Consider the following 25,369-nt stretch of genomic DNA (forward strand, 5'->3'; position numbering starts at 1 on the left):
ACTGCTTGTGATTCCAGCAAACCCATCGTTTCATCACAATTTCACCATCAAGTTATGCACATCAACCATATCTCCTTCAAAAACAGCTAGAAGCCTTGGAGTTATGATTGATGATCAGCTGACTTTCTCAGACCACATTGCTAAAACTGTCCGATCCTGCAGGTTTGCTTTATTCAACATCAAAAGATCAAGCCCTTTCTTTCGGAACATGCTGCACAACTCCTTGTTCAAGCTCTTGTTCTGTCCAGGCTGGACTATTGCAATGCCCTCTTGGCAGGTCTTCCAACCAGTTCTATCAACCCTTTACAATTAATTCAGAACGCGGCAGCAAGATTAATTTTTAATGAGCCAATACACTTCACACCTCTGTTTATCAATTTGCACTGGCTTCCAATAGCTGCTCACATAAAATTCAAGGCATTGATGTTTGCCTACAAAACTACAACTGGCTCTGCACCCATTTACCTAAATTCGTTACTTCAGACTTATGTGCCCTCTAGAAGCTTGCGTTCTGAAATTGAACGTCGCTTGATTGTGCCATCCCAAAGAAGCACAAAGTCACTTTTACGGACTTTTAAATTAAATGTTCCCTTCTGGTGTAATGAACTCCATTCCTTAGCCATCTTCAAGAATCGGCTTAAAACACATCTCTTGCATCTTTATTTGACCCTCTAACTTTAACACTCACTATTCTAATTCTATTCTTTAAAAAATCTAAATACCTTTCTAATCTTTTTGTATTCTATTTTCTTTTCATTTATTATGCAATTGTATATGTATGTGTGTGTGTGTATGTGTAAAGACCTCTAACTAGCTTGCTCTATTCTTTTATTTTTTTATTCTATCTGTTTTCTTTTTATTTATTATATTAGTTAAAATCCCATGCTACGTGTACTAACTGAGACTTGTTATAGCACTTATATATCATTGCTCTTTTTGTTGTTTTTGATTGCTTCCACTGTCTTCATCTGTAAGTCGCTTTGGATAAAAGTCTGCTAAATGAATAAATGTAAATGTAATGTAAATGTATGAAGAATCAAGTAACACTGAAGATTGGAGTAATGGATGCTGAAAATTTTGCTTTGCCTGTACAAAAATAAATGACATTTAAAACAGAAAATATTTCATTTCAAAAGTGAAAAAGTTGATCAATTGTAATATTTTCTACCGCAATTGTAATGTCTTTACTGTATGTTTTAAATAAATTGTTAGCCTTGATGAGCGTATGAAACTTCTATCAAATATATATAAAAAAAATGAATTTAAAAAGATATGTACGTGATAATTTTGATTAATGAGGTCATTTTTATATCCAAATCTTCAATCTTAATTTTCTGGGTTAGCTCATGACTTTCGGAAGTTATAATAAAGGGTTCAATACGATTTTTGTTTATAAGATATTCATAAGGTGATCAGTAGGCCAGGTAGAATATTATCTTTATTCATGCACACTGGTGACTAACAACAACAGGTTTTTGACCTTTACCTTTTCCAGTCCAGCACTTCAGAGAAAGGCAGAATGTAAGAATCAGCCATGATGACAGGGACACATCCAGCCTGCAGCACGTCACTAAGCGTGGCCTGCCCGAGCCTGGCCCCTCGCAGAACAACACAGAATGATGACTCCTACAGAACACACAGGGGACACATTTGTCATCTGTAATAATGACACACTGTCAGACCTCTTGAGTTATGCTGTAACAGACAGCAGTGTGATCTAGGTGTGTGGTGTGAATGAAGGGGTTGCAATGTGAGGTGCTAGGATCAGAGTCTAGAGGGGCTTTGTGTTGAAAAGGGGGTGATGGCTCTCACAGGGATTTGGCCTCTGCTCCTCCCCACTGTGGAACGTCTCCCAGATGTGCTGCAGCACCCAACCCAGATGATAAGCATACTTCCTGTCTAGACAGGGCTGGATGGGAGATGAGCATGGTGGACAGGAACAGCATTTGTTTGCTTTTGCTTACACCAATGGAGAAATGTGTTGCGGTGGTAAAGATTGTTTCTGAATGGATAGAACATTTAAAGTCAATAGGAACATTCAGACCAAGGACTCAAAGGAAGGATGGGCTTAATTTACACAAAGATGTAATGTTTTCTAAGGTCAACATTTAAATCTGAATAGTCTAATTAGTCCAATAGTTGACAATGTAAGCAGTAAAAAAAAAAAAAAAAAAAAAAAAGTAAAAAAAAAAAGTGAAAAAAAAAAAATATGAAGAGCTTGTTTCCAGAACGCGATAAAATTAAATGTAAAAAAATTTAAGAAGTATATATATAATAAATTAAGGCTGATGTTTCTATCTGACTAATTATGGGAAAAAAACAACATGTTAAAATGATAAATGGATTTAACGCAAACCGCCATGGCCCAGATCTTTACGTTATCTTACATTGCATGCAGTTGTTTAGTTCAAACATAATGCAGGGTAACAACTGAATGATGTAGTCCAGAATAATGAAATTATATAACCCAAAATTTTATATTATGTAAATATACATAATACATAGATCAGTGGTTTTCAACCTGTTGGCCGCAATGGTATTGCAGGTGGGCCTCCAATTAATATTAAAAGAAATATTAATATTGTTAACATATGTAAAAATGTCTAAGTCATAACATAATTTCATATATATAATTAAATAACAAACAAATAAATATTAAACAATAACTATGCTTCCACTATTCGAGCTCACTGATTGGTTTAAGAATAAACCACCAATTTATCTTAGATATTTTTGCTGCATATGCTACAGAACAACAAATTCAAACATGCATAAATGGCTGTCAACAAGTTCCCTCCTGACTGCTTGCTCCACTGACTGCCGAGCTCTGCCTGGATCTGGTTCCCGTTTTGCTGAACTGTGCCAGCCCGAGTTATTTTCTGTTCATTGGCAGTTCATTCAATGCAGACAGTTAACAATCTAGCTTCTGAGTACTAAGTTATTCACCCAACAATGGTGGGGTCAGTTAATTTTTTTGCAGTGGGCCACGCAAACATATGTGTTTGGTTGTGTGGGACGCGCATAGAAAAAGGTAGGGGACCACTGATATAGATTATATCATGTAATTAATTTAATTAAAAACTAGACATCCCTAAAAAACATTTAAAAAAATATATAAATAATAAAAAGATTCTATTTTTAAAGTCATTTTACATACTAATATATATATATATATATATATATATATATATATATATATATATATATATATATATATATATATATATTAAATAAGATTAGGAGCTAAGTGATTCTAATATTGGTGACCTTTAAAATATGTTTTAATATGTTTACTATGTGAAATTTGTGAATTCAATGTTGCTTAATAAGAATGGATGTGTGGAGAAACCGACCTGTAAGATTTGAGGGTAGTCATAGACCTGTCCTTTACAGCAGCGCTTTCTGACCGAGGCTAAACCCTGAGAGAGATTGCTGCATTTATCTAGGAGGAGTAGGGCCTCCCCGTTCTCCTCCTTCAGCCTCTCCAGTTCCACACGGTATTCCCGATGGATGGCCGTCTGAGATGACAGAATGAAGTAGCGTCTGGGCCTGAAGTAAACACATATTATGTGATGCAATTTTCAGTCATTAAAGATAAATTGGTTAATCAATGTCGATAAGCAGGATCTCACCCTGGTTGCCTCTCAGGAAGGTCCACCTCAGCAGATAAAGGGCTATACACGGGGATGCTGACATCATAACCCTGCCTGTACGTCCATGTGGAGAAGCCTCCCCCAGCCAGCAGGGCTCTGTGAAACAATGAAGATGACAACTCTGTCGCCGCGAATGTCTGCAAAAGGCGCTGAAGATGAAACACGGCCTTTATATGGTTTTACATGACAAATGTGTGAACATGCCACTCCGAAGCATTTAACAGAGTTGCCTTCGCGTCCTCATTCTACGAGTCAATAAAACTTCAAACGGTGCTTGGTTTGAGGGAATGGAGTGAGTATAGGGAAAGCTGCAAATATGGCCACGCAACATCAATGTCTTTTTTATCTCACCCCACACATATGCACATATGGGCAGCTGGTTCTGATGAGGCTGTACGCCAAATGGAGCACAGCTGGATGAGCCCAGGAAATTCCCTACAGCTCCAGATAAGTGCTCATCATTTCAGGGCTTTCTAGTACATAAAACTCACCTTTTCCACCCAAAGCAAATGATCGGCCAAGTAATAGGCTGAGAAACATGGACCATGTTGCAGTAAATACCAGGAGATTCTGTTTGTCTGCCTGCTCTAGGCGGTAGTGTGCTATTCTCTTTCATGATCACTCTCAATGCATCTTTGATCTCTGGGTCTAAGGAACATTTAGGAAATTTAACCAAAATAAAAATTCAAGTTGAAATCTAAATAGGACTGTTCTGTGACACTGATACATATGAATGGATGTCTGTTTTAATTATATATTGCAAGCATTCCAGTTTCTCTCAATACAAGGGTGTTGAAACACCAAGAAGATCCTTAAAAGCAGCATGGATTTCTTGGAGTCTGGCATCAGTCTGTCAGCACTGTGGTTCTATGTCATTGTGGACAACCATGAAGTGTCAACTTAATCACGCTAACCTACAGATGTAAAAGAGTGCCATATTGCAAACTCACATAAATACAACTATCCTGAGACTAAAAAATATTAGAGAGGATATGAGAGCATTTATTGCTTCTCAGGTGACATTGCTGCTGCACAAGGTCAAACATAGAGACACACTGCCCTCAAGTGGCAAACACTACATCCAGTCTCTATTGGAAATTAACTATGCAGTGACAAAATTTGCCCTATGGAAATGGTTTTCAAGGGCAATTTCATTTATTATTTTTTTTTACTTTGAGGGTATATTTTTCCTAACTGTATAAAAACACTGTATGTCTTCCATTCATAATCAAAGGCCACAACTTAACTAAGATTAATCTGAACAAGAATGGTTGCCAATTATTCAATAAAACCAACATTAAATACAAACATAGCTGTAAAAATATTTAGTTTTGGCTTCATATTTGGTTGTTGCGATATATCGCAAGAAGTTGCAGAAGTTGCAATTTAGGGGTTCTGGGATCAGAAGTAAATCTCCATCTGAATGCCAAATACATCCTGCAGAAGAAATCAGGAAATCCCTATAGTGGTTGCTGTATAAACCGAAGATTTAACTGCTTTCATTAACATGACTAATAAACACATGACTACAACAATATATGATTTATCTGAGTTTGTCTTATTAAAACGTTTATCATAATGAAGAGGTATATAATAATGCAATGCTAATCGACATAGCCTTTTTTACTGCTATGAATACGATGAAATATGTTGCCAGCCGCCTAGATGCTTATCAAACCACTCCCCCTGAATCTTGTGTTCTGCAGTTAAGGGCTACTAATTTACTACACAGAGCCGTAGTTCACTGACAAACCATGCAAACAGCTTTCATAAAACACATTATCACGTGATTATTATGGTCTGCGATTATGAACGCAATTTTGCATAGCTTGTCAGTGAACTACAGTTCTGTGTAGTAAATGCTGCTCCATCTGAAAGCACGTGATGGAGATTTACTACTGATTACAGAAACGGCTTTACTGACAAGATGCGTATGACAATCGCATACGATTTATTCATACAGCCCTATTTAAAAGGCTGAATTTTAATTAAAAAAAAAAAATGTACAAAATCAACACCACTCACTTCTTAAATAGCAAATACAGAGCAAATTGACAGGTATAGGTCACTAAGGTGACTGTGAAAGGACTAAACTCACACAACATTTATGAAATAAATACTGAAATGCATACAATGTGAAAGAACAAATCTTTCCTAGGTTTCATCATACAAGAATGATCCAAAATTCCAGAATGACAAAATATGAGGGTCTGAATCCTGTCGAAAGATATAGATATGATCTGAACAAAATCTACATTACCGTTCACAAGTTCAGGAATTGTTAAGATTATCTTAATGTTTTTGAAAGGTTCTTATGTGATCAAACATACAATAAACCTTTAATATTGTGAATATTATTTAATATTATTAACATTCCATATAACTATTTCCTATTTTAATATATAAGGTAAAACATTACAACAAGGTTCCATTAGTTAATGTATTAAATAACATGAACGAACAATGAACAATGCATTTACAACGATATTTATAAATATTCGTTAATGTTAGTTATTAAAAATACAGTCATTCATTGTTAGTTCATGTTCAGAGCCGTAGATCACTGACAAGCTACACAATATCGCGTTCAATATCACAGATGAATAGCCTTCGATAATGAATGCGATATTGCGTAGCTTGTCAGTGATTTATGGCTCTGTCTATTAAATAACGCTCCATTTGAAAGCAGGCGATGGCGATTTAGTGGTAATCACGAAACCGGATTTACTGACTAGGTGCACATGATCATATTGTTAGATATATAGCCCAGCCCTAATTCACAGTGCATTAACTAATGTCAACAAGCACAACTTTTGATTTTATACATTAGTAAATGTTTAAATTAACATTAACTAAGATTAATTAATGCTGGCGTTGTGTTGTTTACACTAACTTCATGTTACCTAAAGTGGTAAACTAATGTTAACTTATGAAAATTATTATAAAGTGTTACCAAATATATTTTAAAATCCAAATTATCGCTGTAAAGGCAAAGCTGAATCTTTAGCAGCCATTATTCCAGTCTTCAGTCTCATATGAGCCTTAAGAATTCATTCAAAATTGAAATGGGGTTCAATAAACATTTCCTACTATTAACAATGTTAAAAACATTTGTGCTGTAAAAGAACAGCATTTATTTTAAATAGGAATCTTTTTTTTTTTTTTTTTTAGTTTTCAGTGTCACTTTTGATTGGGTTAACGTATTTCATTTTAAAATCGCACTTTCCCCAAACGTTTGAAAGGAAGTTTACATGATTTTAACATTCAGACTTCCTGACATATTAAGCAATTTTGTGTGCCTGTTAATTTCTACTACCTCTCACCTGTCTCTGGGCACATCCAGAGCTGTATTGTAATCAGGGGGTCCTCCAGGAAGCATATTGAACAGCAGGTGGTTCATGCCTTTGTCCCACCTTAAAATGCAATAATAAAAATATATAGCTCAGAAAAGTGCCAGAAGTGACAATGTAAAAGAGAAAGTGCTAATGTGAAAAAAAAAAAAATTATAATAATACATTGAGGACCCAGTAAAGTCAAAGTAGGCAAAGGTAATTTATAAATACTCAAAGATATCTACCTGGGCAGCATGGCCAGTGCTTGAGCAGTTTCACGAACCCGCAGTGAGTTCTGATTTAACACATCAATGGAGGGTATGAACAAACATGCTCTGGACACATCATCAGTGTAAAAATCACTGTCCGATATGGCGCTCAGCAGGTCATTGTATTCTCGAGAGAGGCCAGTGCTGCTGATGGGTACCCCGACCTCATCCACAAATCGCTGAAGAGGATAGATATACACCTGTGTACAAACACACACTATTATCAGATCAAAATAGCCCTGTAATGACATCCAACCTAATAAACATAAATTAATAAGACAATTCTTTCTCTCTTTGCATCACCTTGATTTTATTCTTGGGATTATATCCACAGCGATACACATCAAAGCAAGTGTGCATTCGACAGCTCAGGTCACCCCTCTCAGGAATAGGGCTGCTCATAGGTATCCTGACCAATGGAGCATCATGCACACTACGACGGTCCAGACTCCATTCTGCGGAGGATTCAATGGAGTGAGGCCAGAACTGGAACATCCCCGTTGCAATCAGCCCCAGTAAGACAACAGAGAAGAGGGTGATGTAGTAGATCCGGTGTTTAGTCTTCATACGGGGTATGAGTGCAGGGCCCCGGGAACCGTACTTCACTGATGCACACATGATGAGCCAAACCCACTGCAGAACACACAAACAACACTGATGAACTTCTGCACGTGAATGCAGTGAGAATATCAGCAAATGTTTTGATGAACAGAAAAAAAGAACAACATATAATAGCTTTACAAGATCTTCTTTATCAGTTCATTTTCTATACTTTTGACTCTTTAAAATGCAATTTATTATATGACTGATTGTTCCAATTCTAATTTTTATAGCTAATGCATCTAATGACATTTCAGTTATCATATGATTTTACACTGGAAAGCTGATTTATTATATTATCGATCCAATTAAATAAAAATAATTATGTTTGACTTATCAAATTCCAATTAATTTATAATTTGATCCATACTTTATTATATTAGTAACTGTTCTAATTCATTATATGACTCATCCATATAATGCCATTTAATTTATTACATGATTGTTAAGTCTCGTTTGGATTTATTATATTACTAATATATCTAAATGTAATTAATTTACAAAATTATTAACGGGTGAGGTTCGAATGAATTTGTTTTATGACATGATAAATATTTGGAAATTGACGGATTCATCATTTAACGTAATACATTTACTGGAATTACACATGATTGTTTCCTCTAATTATAAATCATTTATTATATTATTGATTGTTCTAATTCTAACAAAGGTATAACGGATTCAATACGGATTCATTTTATTATTGGTACGTTTAATTAAAAATAATTTATAATATGATTGATTTATCTAACGTTAATTCCAATTAATTTACTAACGTTACACGACTGATACAGCTAATATTTCATACAATTAACCCTTCAAACTCCAATTACTTTATTTAAACCAATTCCTCTAATTTCTTCATGACTTATATTTATTAATAAAAGTAGGCCATTTTAAACAAGCATTTTAATCAAAATATGTACTGTCTTGGGTTGTAAATAAATCCAAAACTCACTCGCTAACGACAGCAGGTATGCTAGCAACTACAAAATCATTAACTTACCTTAACGGTGTCCAATTCCCTGCCTCAAATCTCAGCACGCCACAACCATAATCTCAGTTATTGCCCCAGTATGGTGCAAAGGCTGAAAATGAAACTGTTGATTAAATTTTGTAAATTATCCCACAACACCTTCCTTTTGCTAAAGAGCCAGCTGAAATCGTCTCTCCTTCATGCGTTAGTCTCATCTGTTTTTCTTGTAATTCGGGTCGCGTGGCGCCATCTGCTGTAGAGGGAGAACGAATGTGAGGCATTGGCTGCGTCTTGAAACCTAGTAAACCGCCTACATAGCATTTTTGGTGTGTTTATGTCATGTTCTGTAGTATGTGTCTAGCTAGCTAGCATTAGTTGAGTATAAGAGTGATATTTTCTTTATGCCTGGTGTTTTTATCTTTTATGCAAGAAACAGTATTCTGGGTCCTGTTCCTTGACTGTGGTTTAACAAAACTCAGATCTCATATACCGGATTGACCTAGCTCGAACACATATCTCGGATTTACGTATCAAGATAATAATCTAATCTATTTACATCATGGCTAAACAGATCCAGTCCTAGAAGAACGTGCAACAAGTCAAGACGAAATACAAGAACATCATTCAAAGTGGGTTTTTTAGTGGGTTTGATGCCTGTTTTTGTTGTTTTTATATTCTAACTTTTCTTCTCTATGTGTAGGACTACACAATATATTTTTACACACTTTTAGAGTAATGTCAGCTATGTAGTCCATAAGTAGGCCTATAAAGGTCTTACTATGAAGATAAACACAAAGTTATGTAGACTATAGCGCTTTTCACAATTTTTTAATTTAAACAAACATTGTTAGATCAAATAATAAAAAATACTTGTTTTAAGGTTACAACACAAATAAAAACTAATCTTGACAGAATACATGTGCAAGTGCTTTACCCCAAAAATATGTTTGTTTGCTTTTTGTTGGATTGTTTTTTTTTTTTTTTTTTTTTTGTAGTTATTGTACATCTAAAATAAAAACTGTTCTTGAAAGCATGTACAATGCAACACTTTTCCCTTAAACAGATTTGTTTATTATTGTTGTTGTTATAAAGAGTCAAAGTGTAATCAAACCTTTTTCCTTTTTACACCCTTTTTTCAGACATTTTCTTTTCAGACCTTAGCACCCCCTTGTTTGAAGACCCCTGTTCTATATTAAAAACTTAGAATTAGTTTTTAAGTGTTTTGAATTGAATAACTTCAGGGTTTAACACAATTTAACAGGAGAAAGGCTGTACCAAAGAAGATGGGACTAGTCCCAACAAAAGAGGAGCACAGGTGAAGAGGAGCTGCCCCGAGTACAATGTGGACGCTCCTATCATAGCGAGCATAGTTGGCTGCTCTCTGATCCAGGAGATACAGCAGTTAGGTGTCACAGGTCTGTGCACCACATTATTTATTTGTCTCTACAAATCGATACTGCAGTAAATATAAATAATTCATATCACATTATTTCAGTGACTGAACATGGATTGACCCTACTTCAGCCACTTGCATTATCAGATGAGTTTTACAGCTCTGATTACTTCATTTTTTTAATGGGAAATCAATGATTATAGTATTAAATAAACAATATAATATTTATCACACACTTAATGCTTAGAAATAATATGTGGCCTTCAAATTTCTCTTTTTTTCATTTTTATTAATATTTAATAAATAGAATGTGGATGGGCACAACAGTACTATTTGGTGATATGAAATGCAGGAAGATGTTTTAATGCTTTCTTTTTAAAGGAACCTGTGAAAGATGTTAAGAGACTATACAAGAAGTATCTAGAGATCTCCAACAGAAAGTAAGAAATGACATACAGAGCTTTAAAAATGAGCAAAGTGGAGAAGGAAATTCCATTATTGGACAGGAAATTGGATGGAAGTGTGATATTTTGATAATTAACTGTCAGAATAAAGGATAGGTACCTTTCAGACTCAGTAAAATCTGTTTTCAGACATTTTAATTTGTGTTTCCGTAGTTCAGTTAAGAAAACATTAATTAAATGAAAGAGAAACATTGTTTTCTTTTTTCATTTCTGAAATTATAAAATGTGTAAATAGTCAAAAATACTTTGAAATTTATAAATAAAATTCAACAGAGAAGTGTCTGACACTTAAGTGACTAGATAGATAACATTTACATAAACCTACTGTTCCTTTCAATATTTAAAAGTCACAAGTAACAGCAGTAATGTGCAGCAAGATCACTTATAAACTGCTTAGCATGGATCAGGGCATGGAGTCATGAGAAAAGTCTGATATATGTAACTTCTGTCACCAGACACAAGCTTAATGGCACAATCATAAACATAACTTTACCGAAATCTCTGACATAAAGCTGACTCAATTAATATTATGGAGCTAAACCTAGCTATTTGATTTCAATAATGACGGGAATATCAACAAGTATATGGACTGTCATATTTACATAATATGTTGGAGATGTGATTTTCAAAGCTGGTCCCCTATTTCTGATAGATCTGATTCAGCCACTTACCTCCTAAGTAGAGTGTTGCATGATATAAATTGGCTATGTCAAAAGAATGCCGAAAGATCTTAAGATTACAAGAATGGCATCCAGTGTTGGTTGTGTCCTGTGGGAGTAATAAAATCTACCTCTAGTCTATCATTAAAAGCTACTAACAAATAGGTTAATAGTTCATAAACAAATATATGTTATGTACAATTTAAATATTTTAGAAACAGTACAAACAATGCTTGCAAAGCAAAATGAAACAGGCAGTTAGAAAATATTTACAGGTAGTCAAGGAAATGAAGTCAGTAAACATGGTGTTGCTGACAAGTGGTTAATGGATGACTAACACTTGAAAAATCTAATTCATTCTGGCTGCAAATCTAATGACAAGCTTGTCCAACATGATAAAACATGACTGTCAAACTCAAGGACAACTACTGATCTTCCATACAGCTTAATTGATTCAGGAATCAGTGATTTGTCCAACAATTCCTGCGTTATTTTAGAGAACAACAGATAAGGATCATTAAGGCATTTTAGACTTCTTAACCTGCTTACTTGTGTGTCTCTTTAAGTCCCATGAGTCTTGAGAACCACTGCACTGCCCAGGATATTTATCTTGTACAGCCTGAGGCAGGGTAAGCAGCTTCTAATGCCTTTTTGTTCTTAATTACTTTTTTTTTAATAAACCAATTTCAAATTGGTTTTAAAATCTGGCTTCCTAGATTTCTAATATGCAATATGTATGCAGCACCATATTTATGAAACGCGTTAAACTTGAATCACAAATCTCCCAAAAATTAAAACAGTCTGGTGTATTGCCATAATCTTTTATCTAGAATGCTTAGATTTGCTATTGGAATAGCAAGATTCAACCAATGATGAAAAACATAATAATGATAAGCACTGCAGATTTTTTTATATCATTCAGTGTCATGTGTACAATATATACAACACAAATACAGCACAGTTTTGCTAAAATCACATAAAATATTCACGGTTGCAACTCACAAAACATTACTTAAGCTGCTGGCCACTCTGATTTTATACAGAAACACAAGCACACACACACACACACGTGTTTGTTTTTGTGAAAAATGGGTTCATCTCACAGGCGTAATGGTTTTTATACTGTACAAACTGTATATTCTATGGCCCTACACCTAACCCTAACCCTCACAGGAAACTTTGTGCATTTTTACTTTCTCAAAAAAAAAACTCATTCTGTATGATTTATAAGTGTTTTGAAAAATGGGAACATGGGTTATGTCCTCATAAGTCACCCTCTCCTTGTAATACCTGTGTCATGCCCATGTTATTATACAGAGTTGTGTCCTGATATGTCACAAAAACAAGAGCACACACACACACACACACACACACCAATCTTCCCTATTCCAGAGACAAACTCTCCCATTCACACAGTGTAGTTTTATTTTTCTCCTGAAGAAGTGCTGAACAATGTGCTGTAAATAAAAGGTAAAACATATTGGTACAAATCAGTCTTTTTGTCATCCATAAATATTCAACCAAATATCAGTGCAAGGTGTCCTCCATTGACCTTAAAGGACTGCCAGAGATGCCATCCTTAACTTATGAATGACTCTTGCTTTTGTTTTTCACAAGTGCCTCTATTTCCCATCTGTGAAGTATGATACATTTTTGGCAATTCTCAGATATTCCAACATCACAACATAGAGATGGCAGATATATAGGTGTTTTCTTCTTTTTCTTACTTAAAAATGTCTTCCATGTCATGTGTTTCCTTCTCAAAATGTCCTTAATGTACAGCATGTTAAGATCACTGGATTCCCCTAAACAAACACATAGCAAACACCATGGCAAAAAGCTGATGGGAGAGAAAGAAAAACAAATAGAGTTTAGCAAAGAGTTCAATGCAAATACTGTTTTAAAAATACTTCTTTACTACACTGAACTTGGGAAAGGTGCTATATAAATTAAACATATTATTGGTGTTATTATTTTTATTATAATAACTATGAATAATTATTATTATTAGAAGCACATTTCATGGTAAATCAACTTCTCTATCCACTAGGTGGCGATCACAACCCATACTTCTTGAAAAACAATTCCTCATCACATTATAAGTGTAAAATTATTACATCATACTTTATTAGAAAGCTAAATCATAACCTTACTTCAACAGTCAGCACCACAATAGCAAGGGCTCCAGCCATGTAGATGTATGTCTCAAAATAGTCCACTACTGCTGAATAACAGCCCTGTTTCAAAGAAGTACAGATTTTAATATGAGAGAAAAAAATGATGCTGCTTCAGTGGATACTCAGTTCCTCATCATTTATTAATAACTACTCGTGTACACACACACTCACTGGCTACTTTATTAGGTACACCTTGCTAGTACCAAGTAGGACCCCCTTTTGCCTTCAGAATTGCCATAATTCTTATCCTCTAAAACAAGGTTTTGGAAACATTCCTCAGATATTTTGTTCCATACTGATATGATAGCATCACACAGTTGTTGCAGATTCACCACCAATTCCAATGATGCTCTACTGGATTGAGAACTGGTGACTGTGGAGGCCATTTGAGTAAAGTGAACTCATTTTCATGTACAAGAAACCAATCTGAGATGATTTGAGCTTTGTGACATAGTAACCATCAGAAGATGGGGTATACTGTAGTCATAAAGGGATGAACATGGTCAGCAATTATACTCAGGTAGGCTGTTGCATTTAAAAGATGCTCAGTTGGTACTAAGAGGCCCAAAGTGTGCCAAGAAAATATCCCCCACACCGTTACACCACCACCAGCCTTAACTGTTGAGACATGGCAGGATGGATCCATGCTTTCATGTTCTTAACGCCAAATCCTGACCCTACCAGATCAGGCCAATTTTTTATCAGACCAGGCCAATTTTGGTGAGCCTGTGCAAATTGTAGCCTCCATTTCCTGTTCTTAGCTGACAGGAGTGACACTGGTGTGGTCTTCTGCTGCTGTAGCCCATCTGCTTCAGGGTTCAACATGTTGTGCATTCAGAGATGGTATTCTGCATACCTTGGTTGTAACGAGTGGTTATTTGAGTTACTGTTGCCTTTCTATCAACTCTAACCAGTCTGCCATTCTCCTCTGACCACTGACATCAACAAGGCATATTCGTCCACACAACTGTCGCTCAATGGATATTTTCTCTTTTTCTGACTATTCTTTGTAAACCCTAGAGATGGTTCTGTGTGAAAATGCCAGTAGATCAGTAGTTTTTGAAATACTCAGACCAGCCCGTCTGGCACCAACAACCATTCCACGTTCAAAGTCCCCTTTCTTCCCAATTCTGATGCTCAGTTTGAACTTCAGCAAGTCGCCTTCCCCACATCTAGATGCCTAAATGCATTGAGTTGCAGCCATGTGATTGGCTGATTAGTAATTGGTGTTACCGTGCAGTTGAACAGGTGTACCTAATAAAGTGGCCGGTTAATGTATACTAATAGAAGAATATACTGTATATGATTTAGAATATTAATTATTCATTTTGAGAGCTATTACATTGAGAGGGTCATATACCACATTGTTCTTTCTAAAAATATTTTGGTTTTCATCCTTTTTCCTTCTCAGTTTGCTGATGCATTTCTTGTTGCACATTCATTCCCAATCATTTACTAATTTGTAGTAAACTCATTGCTGACCTTGATACGGATTGGCATAATTCCCTTGAGACACTCCTCCTTGCTCATCATCAGATTGTTCCTCTGGCAACAAACCTCTGGCACTAGTCTGCTGGGGTTCAGCCGTCTGAAGAGGCTCTGATCATCGAAGTCTTCAGCGCTGTTCACCCCACAGCAATCAAACTATAAAGACACAAATACACAGTTTAATGTCTTTAAAGCCATTATTGTGCTATATTTTTTACAGTATGTCATCGTACTGTGGTCATAATGGCATTCCATGTTGAGGTGAAGACATCAGTGCTATTGGTGCCATGGTAATGTACTTTCAGCTCCTTGGTGAAGTAATCTCTGGTGAGCTGCTGATCCACAGATAGACAGTAGTAGTGAGAACAGAGGTATATTACAGATGGCTTGATGATATCCAGCTAGAATAATACTCACATGCTCCCTGAAAATGAATGCCAGAATGGCCACCGCCAGCTCTGCCAGAAATATGATGAGTATGAGCATGAAGAACTGTGGAAGAAAAACAGGACATTTGCATCTAAATCAGATGTGAAGTAGTTTAGATGGCCAAATATGAATAGGAATTCACAATATTAATATTATTCTAGCTGATACTGAGAAGCCAGTTATTATATATAAAATATGCTATAGCCTATTTTAAAATGAATATTATTCTGTTTAAATTAATACAAATATTTGCATTATATACACATATACATATTATATACATATCATATATATATATATATATATATATATATATATATATATATATATATATATATATATATATATATATATATATATATAATGCTTCAAGTGAATTTAGGCATAACAGCATTATAATGCACAGTATAAAAACTGACATTTAGTAAAAAATATTTGCTAAAGATATCAAAAAGTTTTATATCTAGTAAGAAAGAAAATCCCATACAAACAGTAGGAGACATTTATTTTCTCGTATGGCTCCGCAGCAGCCCAGAAATCCCAGCAGGAACAGCATGCCGCCCAAGATCAAAATTGTGTAGACTCCTGTAAACAGGAGAGGGTTGGCTGCCACAATCTCCCGGAAACCTGTCGGGTCCACCAACACCCAGATTCCCACCCCAAGAAGGAATGAACCTCCAAGCTAAAAGGAGGACAAAATGGCTTATCCCAGCACAATGTAAACACAAAATATGATTTTATGATATAGACATATTTAGCTTATCAAATAATGATTGATGCTCAGTTTTTCTATGGAACAGCACATTTTCCCACAGCAATAGTATGGAAGAGAGAAATTAATAATACTGCTAAAAAACACCTTTGAGAACAAAGGAATTGCAGTGTGGTTATGAGCAAAATTAAGTCACATTGGCGCAAGATCAGTGCGTTTTTTTTTCATACTGTTATGTTAACATTTCATTCAGACTCTTTTGAACTCTGTCTGCACCTGCATCTCATCAGGTTTTCAATTTAATAAAGTAAACAGATTCTTCCCACACTTCCAACCAAAGCAAATCTGCACTCCTAGTCAGTCTGAAACAAACACAACTAGCATGATGCTGTATTTAAATTCAGATCTTATCAGCCTATGGTATGTAAAACAATGGTCTACGCTTTTAAAAAAATGTTCTTTAACTGCATCAATAGGTCCATGAAGAACCTTTTCAAGAACATTCAAATTTTCATTTTTATTGTGGAAGAGCTTCTTTGAATTATTAAAATATTCTTCACACTGTTGAAAGAAGGGTTCTTTGGAGAACGCAAAATGGTTCCCCAATGGCATCACTTCAAACCCCCTTGTGGAACCTTTAGAGAAAGAGAGCACTCACAAAAATGAAAAAGTTGAAGATGAACATGAGGTACTTGATGCAAATGAGACAGTCCCCCTCCATACTTGTGCCTCTTGCTGAAGCTTCTCCTTGTCCCTGAGGAAGCATCATAAGAAACAAAGAGAGCTGTTACTGCACAGGAGATGCGAAAGTCACATGTTCCATTTAAAGACAAGTCCAGGAGTCAATGTTGTGACTGAGGGGCTTTTGTGTTTTTAAGCTCATTCAGTGAGATCATTTTGTAAATTTGTTACTTAAATAATACACTGGCATTGACAAAACACACATTGACAGACATATTGTGTTCAGGCGCTCCAGATGAATAATGCAGCATTGTGTAGCTCAAAGAATGACTGGCAGCTCCTGTAATCATATGCCTGGAAATGTAACAACTAAGATTGACGTAAAACAAAATTCACAGCCTTTTCTCTGTACAAAACATTTCGCACTGACTGCTCATGCATGTTACATGCTGACTCGATGTACACAATGAGTTGTTTGCGAAAGGAAATATGGAGGAGGAGTACTGAAAACGGGCAGCTTGGCTATAAAAAAAACACCATCAGGTTGGCTGGAACACATTTGCTCATCTTCACACCAGGAGCAATCCTCAGACGGATAAATAAACAGCTCCTTTCAGCACTCCAGACCGCAAGCTGTGCGCTCCAGTCTTTCTCTGAAATTCATCCACTCTAGTTCTTTTCTACCTATATGCTCCCGGTGTTTTCAAACGATGTTCCATCACCTGTGCTACTTTAATGATGCATATTTCCCTTTGCTCTGCTACGAGACAATGCAGGGTGCACAGTGTACAAATATACTATTAGAGTGTGCTAATACAACAAAGTGATTGGACAAATTCGATTCTGGCTGCCTGAAATTACTGATTATTTTCAGCATGCCCTGCATTTATACTCAATATCTCGCTTTTCAGCTTTGTGATGATAAAGAATACTTGTTTTTCCACGTGTTTTTAGAGTAATGAGGTTGATGGTAAGTGCTCCCTCTTTGAAAAGATAAAGTGTCCCTTGCTGACAATACAATCTCTATAATTACAGGCCATTAGGGGAATCTAGGTTAATGATGGTACAGTTCTTTATTAGAGCATTGGGTCCTGAGCCCACCTCCCACAGGTAGCTTTGACAATGCTACTGCCTCAAACACTGACCATTGGGATCAGGTGAAGCAGTAGTGTGTATAATAAGAGAGACACTCGGCCAGTGTCTCGGCTAGCCTTCTGCAGCTGTGGTCCCTGTAAAAATAGCTCTGAACAGCTGGCCGATTTCACGGGAGCTGATTGTAGATGCCATGGCGGAAAATAATTCCACCTCTCTTCTCACGGAACGGTTCTGGCATAATTCAATAATCCTCCCGGCCTGGTTTTTAAAAGTAATTTCCTGTGCAACACTGCGAGTCAGTCAGGTGTTATAAGTGGTGAAATTGAAGGGACCTCGAGTCGGGAGCCCTGCTAAACTCAGTCAACTTGCAGGTGAGTGAGCAATTTTATTTGTCCAGTATGTTTGTGGAAAGGAAGATGGTTGGACATACCATTCTTCTTACATTAAGACCACCAACTTTAGTAGGTTTGAAGGGTCAGCCCAGACATCTCAAGGCCATTATCACAGTCATATTGACCTTTTTTTTAAATTATTATCAAGGTCTTTAAACCTCATCACAACAATCCAGATATTCCAATAATGGACAAAAGAAGTTGCATTAGATAAATTAATGGTCTACGTACATTTTTTGTTTGTATCTTCGTACATTATTTAATTAATTTACAATGCATGGTGTATATCTTAATCAGATTATAAAAATACTAGCATGCATGCACAGTGCAGTGATGTTTGCATGCCCATGTTTATGTTTCATATATTATGACCTGGTCAGTGGTGGAGAGTGAATATTCGCTAAAAAGTTTTTATGGCTTTTTTGTTTTTATGATTAGTGTCAGCACACAGAAGGAGACAACACAGGTAAATAACCACAACACAAATCTTTAAGAGGCTTTGTGCACAGACTTGGTTGAAATTGGAGATGAACCAGTGATAGAAGTAGAAAAAGCCCAGGAATTGTTGAAGTTCATTGATGGCGCTTGGTTGTGGCCATTCCTTGACGACTTATACCTCCTCTACTCATTTGAATGCCATGGTGGTTGATGACATAACCCAGGAACTGTATAGAATTATGGTGAAACTCACACTTCTCCAGTTTAAGATTGATGTGGTATTCTCTCAGCTTCTGAAGGACCTTCTTCACGTGGTGGTGATGTTTGGTCAGGTTCTGTGAGAAAACAAGGATGTCATCGATGTACACTACGATGAAGCAGTGGAGGTACTCCTGGAACACCTCATTCATGAATCCTTGGAAGACCGAGACTGAGTTGGAGAGGCCATAAGGCATAACCTAATATCCGTAGTGGCCAGATGGTTTAACAAATGGCGTATTCCATTCACCACCCTCCAGGATTCAAATGAGGTTGTAACCACAGGTCCAGATTTGAGAAAATGCGAGCTCCATACAGCTGTTCCAGGGCAGACGGGACCAGAGAAAGTGGATAACAATACTTGACCTGAGCTGAGACTTTAGCTGAGCAGTAATACTGTGCTTGATTTGCAGGTTCATGGGGAATCGGGAATGCTGAGCAGATGACTGAAGATGAAGGGATCAAAGAGCAGATCAGGTAAGTAGTCAGGTAAGTTGACGTGAGAAGTAACAACAAGACCAGACACTAAGGGGGTGATGGGAAGGTGGCTTTATACTGTGGTTAATCAGTGCAGACGCAAGGACAATCAGAACTCTTAAAACCAGAAGATATGTTATGTCAGATTAATGATTTTTTTTTTAAAACAAGCAAACATTTTACAATTGATTTTACAAAACAGATTGACTATTAAATGGCACAAATTAAACCGGGATACAGGAACTAAGCTGTCTTCTGTTCAGTTAAAACTCAAATATCTACATATCAGATTTCACAGTCTTACACTATTTGCTCATTGAACTCATAAAGCACCCAAAAATCTGTGTTTCATGCAGAAAGGACCTCTTGAACTGAAGAGGAAAAAAAAAACACTGCACTTTTAGAGCAGTAGATGAAAGTCCATGACCGAGGAGATAGTAGGGCAGGATTGAGCTATGATTTCTGCATCTAGCTACAGAACACAACCTGTTCTCGACGCACTCATCCATCACGAGACAGCCTCCAACTGGGTGGTACAGCTCAGAGAGAAACAGTATGGAGGTTCTTCATCCACTCCTCACATAGCGTGTAAATACTTGTTATAAGCTATTTGCGTGTAACATGAGGACATTGCTCTTCAAACCATCTGTGCATGTTTGTCTCAGCTGACCCATGAGATCCAGCATTGGTGTAAGATCTTTCCATCTGGAAGGTTTTTTTCTGGATTGGAAGTACAAATTGCTTTACGAATAATAACATTAGGATACATGTTTCTGATTGAATGATTACCATGTTTCCTCACTATACACTTAACTCTATTTTGGTAAAGGATGTCACACCTACCGACTGCGTTTGCTGAAGTCTTGCTGTCTTTAGAGATCTGTCACATTCATCTATTAAAAATGGAAGTGGGGTGTCAGACTAAAAGACTGCCTCTGACATTTCTCTCCGATTCCCTGTCACAAACTGCAACACCCATTTTGGCAGCAAAAAAGACAGCAAATCTGAAGCTAAGTGAAATAAAAAAGGAATACCATACAACCAACAAACTATTGCCTGAATTTAGATACAATGGTAAAGTATGTTTATTGGCAGCTTCAGGGAGAATAAACAAATATGGTTACAAAATATATATTTTGTCATCATTTCCTCACTTTCATGTTCACTGAAAAAAAATTAATTCATCCAATTAAAACAATGTAGGGTAATGATTCACATCTCTATTTAATTAACTTCAGCCAATGAAAAATAAACATCCTGCCCTTAGGGGAAGTTAGTTATTTTTCATTGGCTCAAATTAAATAAATAGAGATGTGAATCATTACCCTAATTTTTTTTTTAATTGGATGAATTAAACATTTTTTTTTCGGTGTTGTTCCAAACAAGTTTGTCTTTCTTTCTTGGAAAATACCATGAAAGTCAGAGGCATCCAAGGATGTTTTTTCATACAGGTTTACAAGAGGATGAATGCTGACATATTTTCTAATTCTTGGTAAAATCGAGCCCAGCGTTTGTTCAGTCAGGCCACGGAGGTATAGGCTGCAGCCAGCTGATGCGGTCAGCAGTCAAATAGCTCCAATCACTACCATTCTCCTATTAGACACGGGGCATATATACGTGGCACTACTGCTCGATAAGTATGCTCAAATATCTCGCAACCCTCCCTCCCTCCCCATTATAAGCATGAGCATATTACAGTGCACCTTCTGGTTGTCATCTCTTTGTTTCAGATCACTTAGGCTTCCAAGTCCTGGATGGCATGGACCTCACTGCTGAGAGACACTCATCCTCATAACCAAGCTACAGGATAGACGTCCCACGGCCACATTTACACGATTAAAAGCAAACATTACCACTGCTTTTAGACACATTATTAAGTGTCTAAATCGCCATGTATTTCTATGCTGATGGTTCTGAGGGGTTAATGTTTAAACTCTTGTATGTTTATTAATTTGGGAGCAAGAACCCCCATAAAGAACCATACCGCAAAAGATAAATTGTGTTCAATAAACTCGAGTAACTTGCCAAAGTGGTCCAGTCTGAACTTTTATTAAGCATATAAAGTGTACTGCATCGTATCTAATGCACAAATTTCTGAGGTCTCTAAATTATAAACTTGATCAAATTTTTTGCTGAAAAATCTATGTACACAATCTGCTACAAGCTTTCTCTCATCTGATTAATAGTTTGTACTTTATCAAGTAAAAGGCCTTTTAGTATATTTCTAAAATGTAGTATAATTCTGAAGCAACAGGAAAGGAACCCCCCCCCCCCCCAAAAAAAAACAACTAAACTAAACCTAGCTTATAGATCATAAATCTAAGCATTTAATTATCATTTTGTAGGCTATTATTTTGGATATATACTGTATAGTGACAACTGATAATTAAATTCAATGCATTTTTGTACTGTTATAAAGATCTCGCTCATTTACATTACAAACAAATAACAGTATTAGTTTTTTTATGTATTTTTTTTATCAAGATTTGTTTCTAAACATTCAATAAACATTTTAGATACTTCAGCATATGATGAAAAATGTTTGACAGACGTGTAATATACTGGCTACTATTAAGAATAATATTGACAGAAATCAACTGAAAAATAAGCCATCTACTGTATACTGTATTCTAAAAGACAACCTTTTAACATATTTGCATTCCCCTAAGTGATAAAAACCAGACAGCACGCTTTTAAATTTCTCATAACTGTACCAGCAAGGGGCTGATTTCAGTGAAATATATTGAACTTAAAATACTTTAGCACTGAAAAGTCTCTATTTTGCATGTAATAATACAAACCCGATTCCAAAAAAGTTAGGACAGTGTGTGTGTGTGTGTGTGTGTGCTCTTGTTTTTGTGACATATCAGGACACAACTCTGTATAATGACATGGATATGACACAGGTATTACAAGGAGAGGGTGACTTATGAGGACATAACCCATGTTCCCATTTTTCAAAACGCTTATAAATCATACAGAATGGGTTTTTTAAAATAAAAATGCACAAAGTTTCCTGTGAAAGTTAGGTTTAGGGGTAGGGTTGGTGAATGGCGATAGAATATACAGTTTGTACAGTATAAAAACCATTACGTCCCCATTTTTCACAAAAACAAACGTGTGTGTATGTGTGTGTGTGATTGCGTGCGTGTGTGTGTATGTGTGTGTGTGTGTGTGTGTGTAAAATAATTCTGGCAATTAAACTAAAAAATCTACTAGCCAATAACGTTTACATTCCCAAAGTATTCGTAGAGGGTTGCTTTGCTAAATAATGATCAGAAACTAAAATTAATAAAACCACATTAAATGTCACACTCTTTGAAATACATTGTCAAAACAGGATCTATGGTTAGATGTACTGACCTCTCTATATCTAGTCCTTTTGATGAAACGAGGCATACATTCCTGAACTGAGACCTAATAAAGATTTTTTTCCCTGGGGAGCTTTTTCTTCCTCCCACTCTTCTTATCCAAGTCCCTAAACTGAGGGGAAACGGCTATTGCTTTTACCTCTGATGAAAAATCACTGCACCAAATAACTTAAAATGAGATAAAGCTCGTCCTTCTCAAGATTCATGCCAAGCACACAGTAGAAACAGTGATTCTTCAGTCTATTTAGACTATGAATCACCATTATTTGAACTATATTAATCACATGCATAGAATTGTGTTATGGTACTTGAAATTGTAACAGAAGTAGTGGCTGATCTTCTTCCGTAATGTACATCCGAGTTAAACAGATTACTGAAAAACAAAAAATAGGTAGGACGGGAACTTGGTTCTCTCCATCGGTTGGTGAGTGGATGAAGGCAGATCTGGATATGAGTTTGGAGTCAATTGTAAGTAAAAGGTAGGTTTTAAGTGGATTAAATGAATGAGTCCGTCATCACCAGAGAGAACTCTGTCGTTTCACCCGAAGGTCAAGATAACATTGATTGAAAAGTATAAGCTCAAAAACCAAAACACACACAAACACACACACACAAAAAACTAATGAATCTTTCACAATAAAATGGATTAAAAAAACTGAAAACAAGGTTAATTTACACTAAATGCTGAATTCAACTATATTAAACTGTATAAAGCCTCCTGATGTGATGACAAATTCTCCATACTGTTTCGTGTATGTTTAATCCACCATGTTCTCATTGGTATTCAGGAGCTGTTACTCTGATCCACAATGCTATGACCTTCACATGATGTGTTTTGACAGAAAACACTGACCCTAAAATACATAAGAGATCTGTGAATTGAATCTTTTTGCAGAAGTCAACAGCATTATGCTGTAAGGAAGGAACAACAAAAACATGGTGGATATTTCAGGACAAAACATAGACTCTTAATGGTGGCTCTCCTTAGGACTAGAAACTACGTGTCTGATAAACCTGCCAATAAAGTTATTATGGAAAATATTTAATTTAGTTTTGAAAAGGGGGATTTTATATAGTAAATGTGTTAGTCCAAAATAAGATAATTATTTCACAAAAAAAGGTAATATTTTTTTTCTCCTAATTTTAATGCATTATAAATTAAATGTACAGTAGTGCGCTCTTTCTCAAACTTTCTAGTTTTATCCAAAAATCCTCACTATGACAATGGAGAGAGTACCAAAAATGATGACCATTAACATCCACTGGGTGTTACCATGTTCCCAGCTCTAATTACTCTAAAAGGAAAAGAGGGTGTTAGTGTTGGAGGGTAACTGAGTGCTATCTGCTAACTGATAGACAAATGAACTGTGCTGTTCTTCTCTGTCTCTAGAGGATACCAGTCACAATCCGAGAGCAAGACATCTGCCAAAATACATCTAGTACTTTCAATGACATGCTGAGAATGACACAAACATGTATATGAGATTGGATGGGTGTCTAGTTTCCTTGAAAACAAGGAAATGTCAGGTTTATATTCACAAATGTTTTGCTTTTTAATAAACTTTGAGATTACCAGACACCATTTTGGACATGTAACCACAAAAATACAGGCTTTCAGCAATGAAACCCATGAACATGCTAAGAAAAACTTTACCATTAGCTATATTGAATGTCTGTTAGCACCCTGTTGAGATAAGGTTTGACAGACTCAGGGAGCCAGAAGAAGAAAAACAAAGAGTAAAGCTGGAGGGAGAAGTAGTGATTAAAAAAATAAATTAATTAAAAATTAAAAATAAAAAAAACAGGAGGAAACCTTCTCACAAATAGTTTACTCTTGCATCATCTGCTCTAAATACCAACAATAACATGAATGAATCAATGCAGAATAGTGTTAAAACACTTCACACTGAGCCTCTGTTTTGAGAAAGTTTAGTATACCGGTGTTCAGGTTCCTTCGCATTTTTTTTAGTTCAGGCTCCTTCACATTTTTGCACTTCCAAAGGAAGGAAGCGGAAAGCACTAGACAATAAAATTGTTAACAATGGAAAATTTTATGGCATACAAATGCAGAGATTAAATTTACCCTTGCTCCTCTTGTACATTCTCAGAGCGGCTGAATTTAGTAAAACACACACCATCACACACACACCATACTCATCATGAAAAGAAGACATTTGTTCAGTGTGGGAATGACTGAAGCTGCATAAATTATAATGTTCCTGTAGCTGTAAATAATGGAACAGTTTATTGAAACGTTAGACAAAACATATTTTTAAAAATTCATTATTTTTTATTATATTTGATACATCAGGCTTTTATAGCTTATTTAATCTAATATAGGAACACATGGAGCTCATACTTTTATTCATACTAAAAACATTTATTAAGCGGCCCAAACAGAGCTGGAATATACAAGTTGGTGCAGATGTGGTAATTTATATGGGCAAAAAGTAATAAGTTCTGACATGACATAAGATGGCCTTTTGCTTTTTCTGAACTATCAGT

At 36.0% G+C, this 25,369-nt stretch overlaps 2 protein-coding genes across 5 annotated transcripts in view; both read right to left on the reverse strand.

Moving 5' to 3' along the window:
• The window catches only part of LOC128017046 (exostosin-2), a 34,332-nt gene extending 25,271 nt beyond the window's left edge, over window positions 1-9,061 (reverse strand). Inside the window, exons 1-7 of the mRNA XM_052602121.1 lie at window positions 8,861-9,061; window positions 7,558-7,887; window positions 7,231-7,454; window positions 6,977-7,066; window positions 3,633-3,749; window positions 3,354-3,549; window positions 1,487-1,626 (exon numbers count right to left, since the gene is read on the reverse strand). Coding sequence (XP_052458081.1) covers window positions 1,487-1,626; window positions 3,354-3,549; window positions 3,633-3,749; window positions 6,977-7,066; window positions 7,231-7,454; window positions 7,558-7,872 — 1,082 coding nt within the window. The 5' untranslated portion in view covers window positions 7,873-7,887; window positions 8,861-9,061. The remainder of the gene's footprint in view (window positions 1-1,486; window positions 1,627-3,353; window positions 3,550-3,632; window positions 3,750-6,976; window positions 7,067-7,230; window positions 7,455-7,557; window positions 7,888-8,860) is intronic.
• An 844-nt stretch (window positions 9,062-9,905) lies between these two features.
• LOC128017049 (tetraspanin-18-like) overlaps window positions 9,906-25,369 on the reverse strand; it is a 28,479-nt gene continuing 13,015 nt past the window's right edge. For 2 of the 4 annotated variants that reach the window (XM_052602127.1, XM_052602125.1), the window contains exons 3-9: window positions 16,811-16,906; window positions 15,928-16,122; window positions 15,429-15,503; window positions 15,245-15,346; window positions 15,006-15,167; window positions 13,500-13,583; window positions 9,906-13,186 (exon numbers count right to left, since the gene is read on the reverse strand). In XM_052602127.1, coding sequence (XP_052458087.1) covers window positions 13,139-13,186; window positions 13,500-13,583; window positions 15,006-15,167; window positions 15,245-15,346; window positions 15,429-15,503; window positions 15,928-16,122; window positions 16,811-16,873 — 729 coding nt within the window. In that variant the 5' untranslated portion in view covers window positions 16,874-16,906 and the 3' untranslated portion in view covers window positions 9,906-13,138. Of the gene's footprint in view, window positions 13,187-13,499; window positions 13,584-15,005; window positions 15,168-15,244; window positions 15,347-15,428; window positions 15,504-15,927; window positions 16,123-16,810; window positions 16,907-17,096; window positions 17,199-25,369 lie in introns of those variants that run through there. The other 2 variants (XM_052602128.1, XM_052602126.1) reach the window with 2 other exon arrangements.

The sequence above is a fragment of the Carassius gibelio genome, chromosome A7, assembly GCF_023724105.1.
Source record: "Carassius gibelio isolate Cgi1373 ecotype wild population from Czech Republic chromosome A7, carGib1.2-hapl.c, whole genome shotgun sequence".
NCBI lineage: Eukaryota > Metazoa > Chordata > Actinopteri > Cypriniformes > Cyprinidae > Carassius > Carassius gibelio.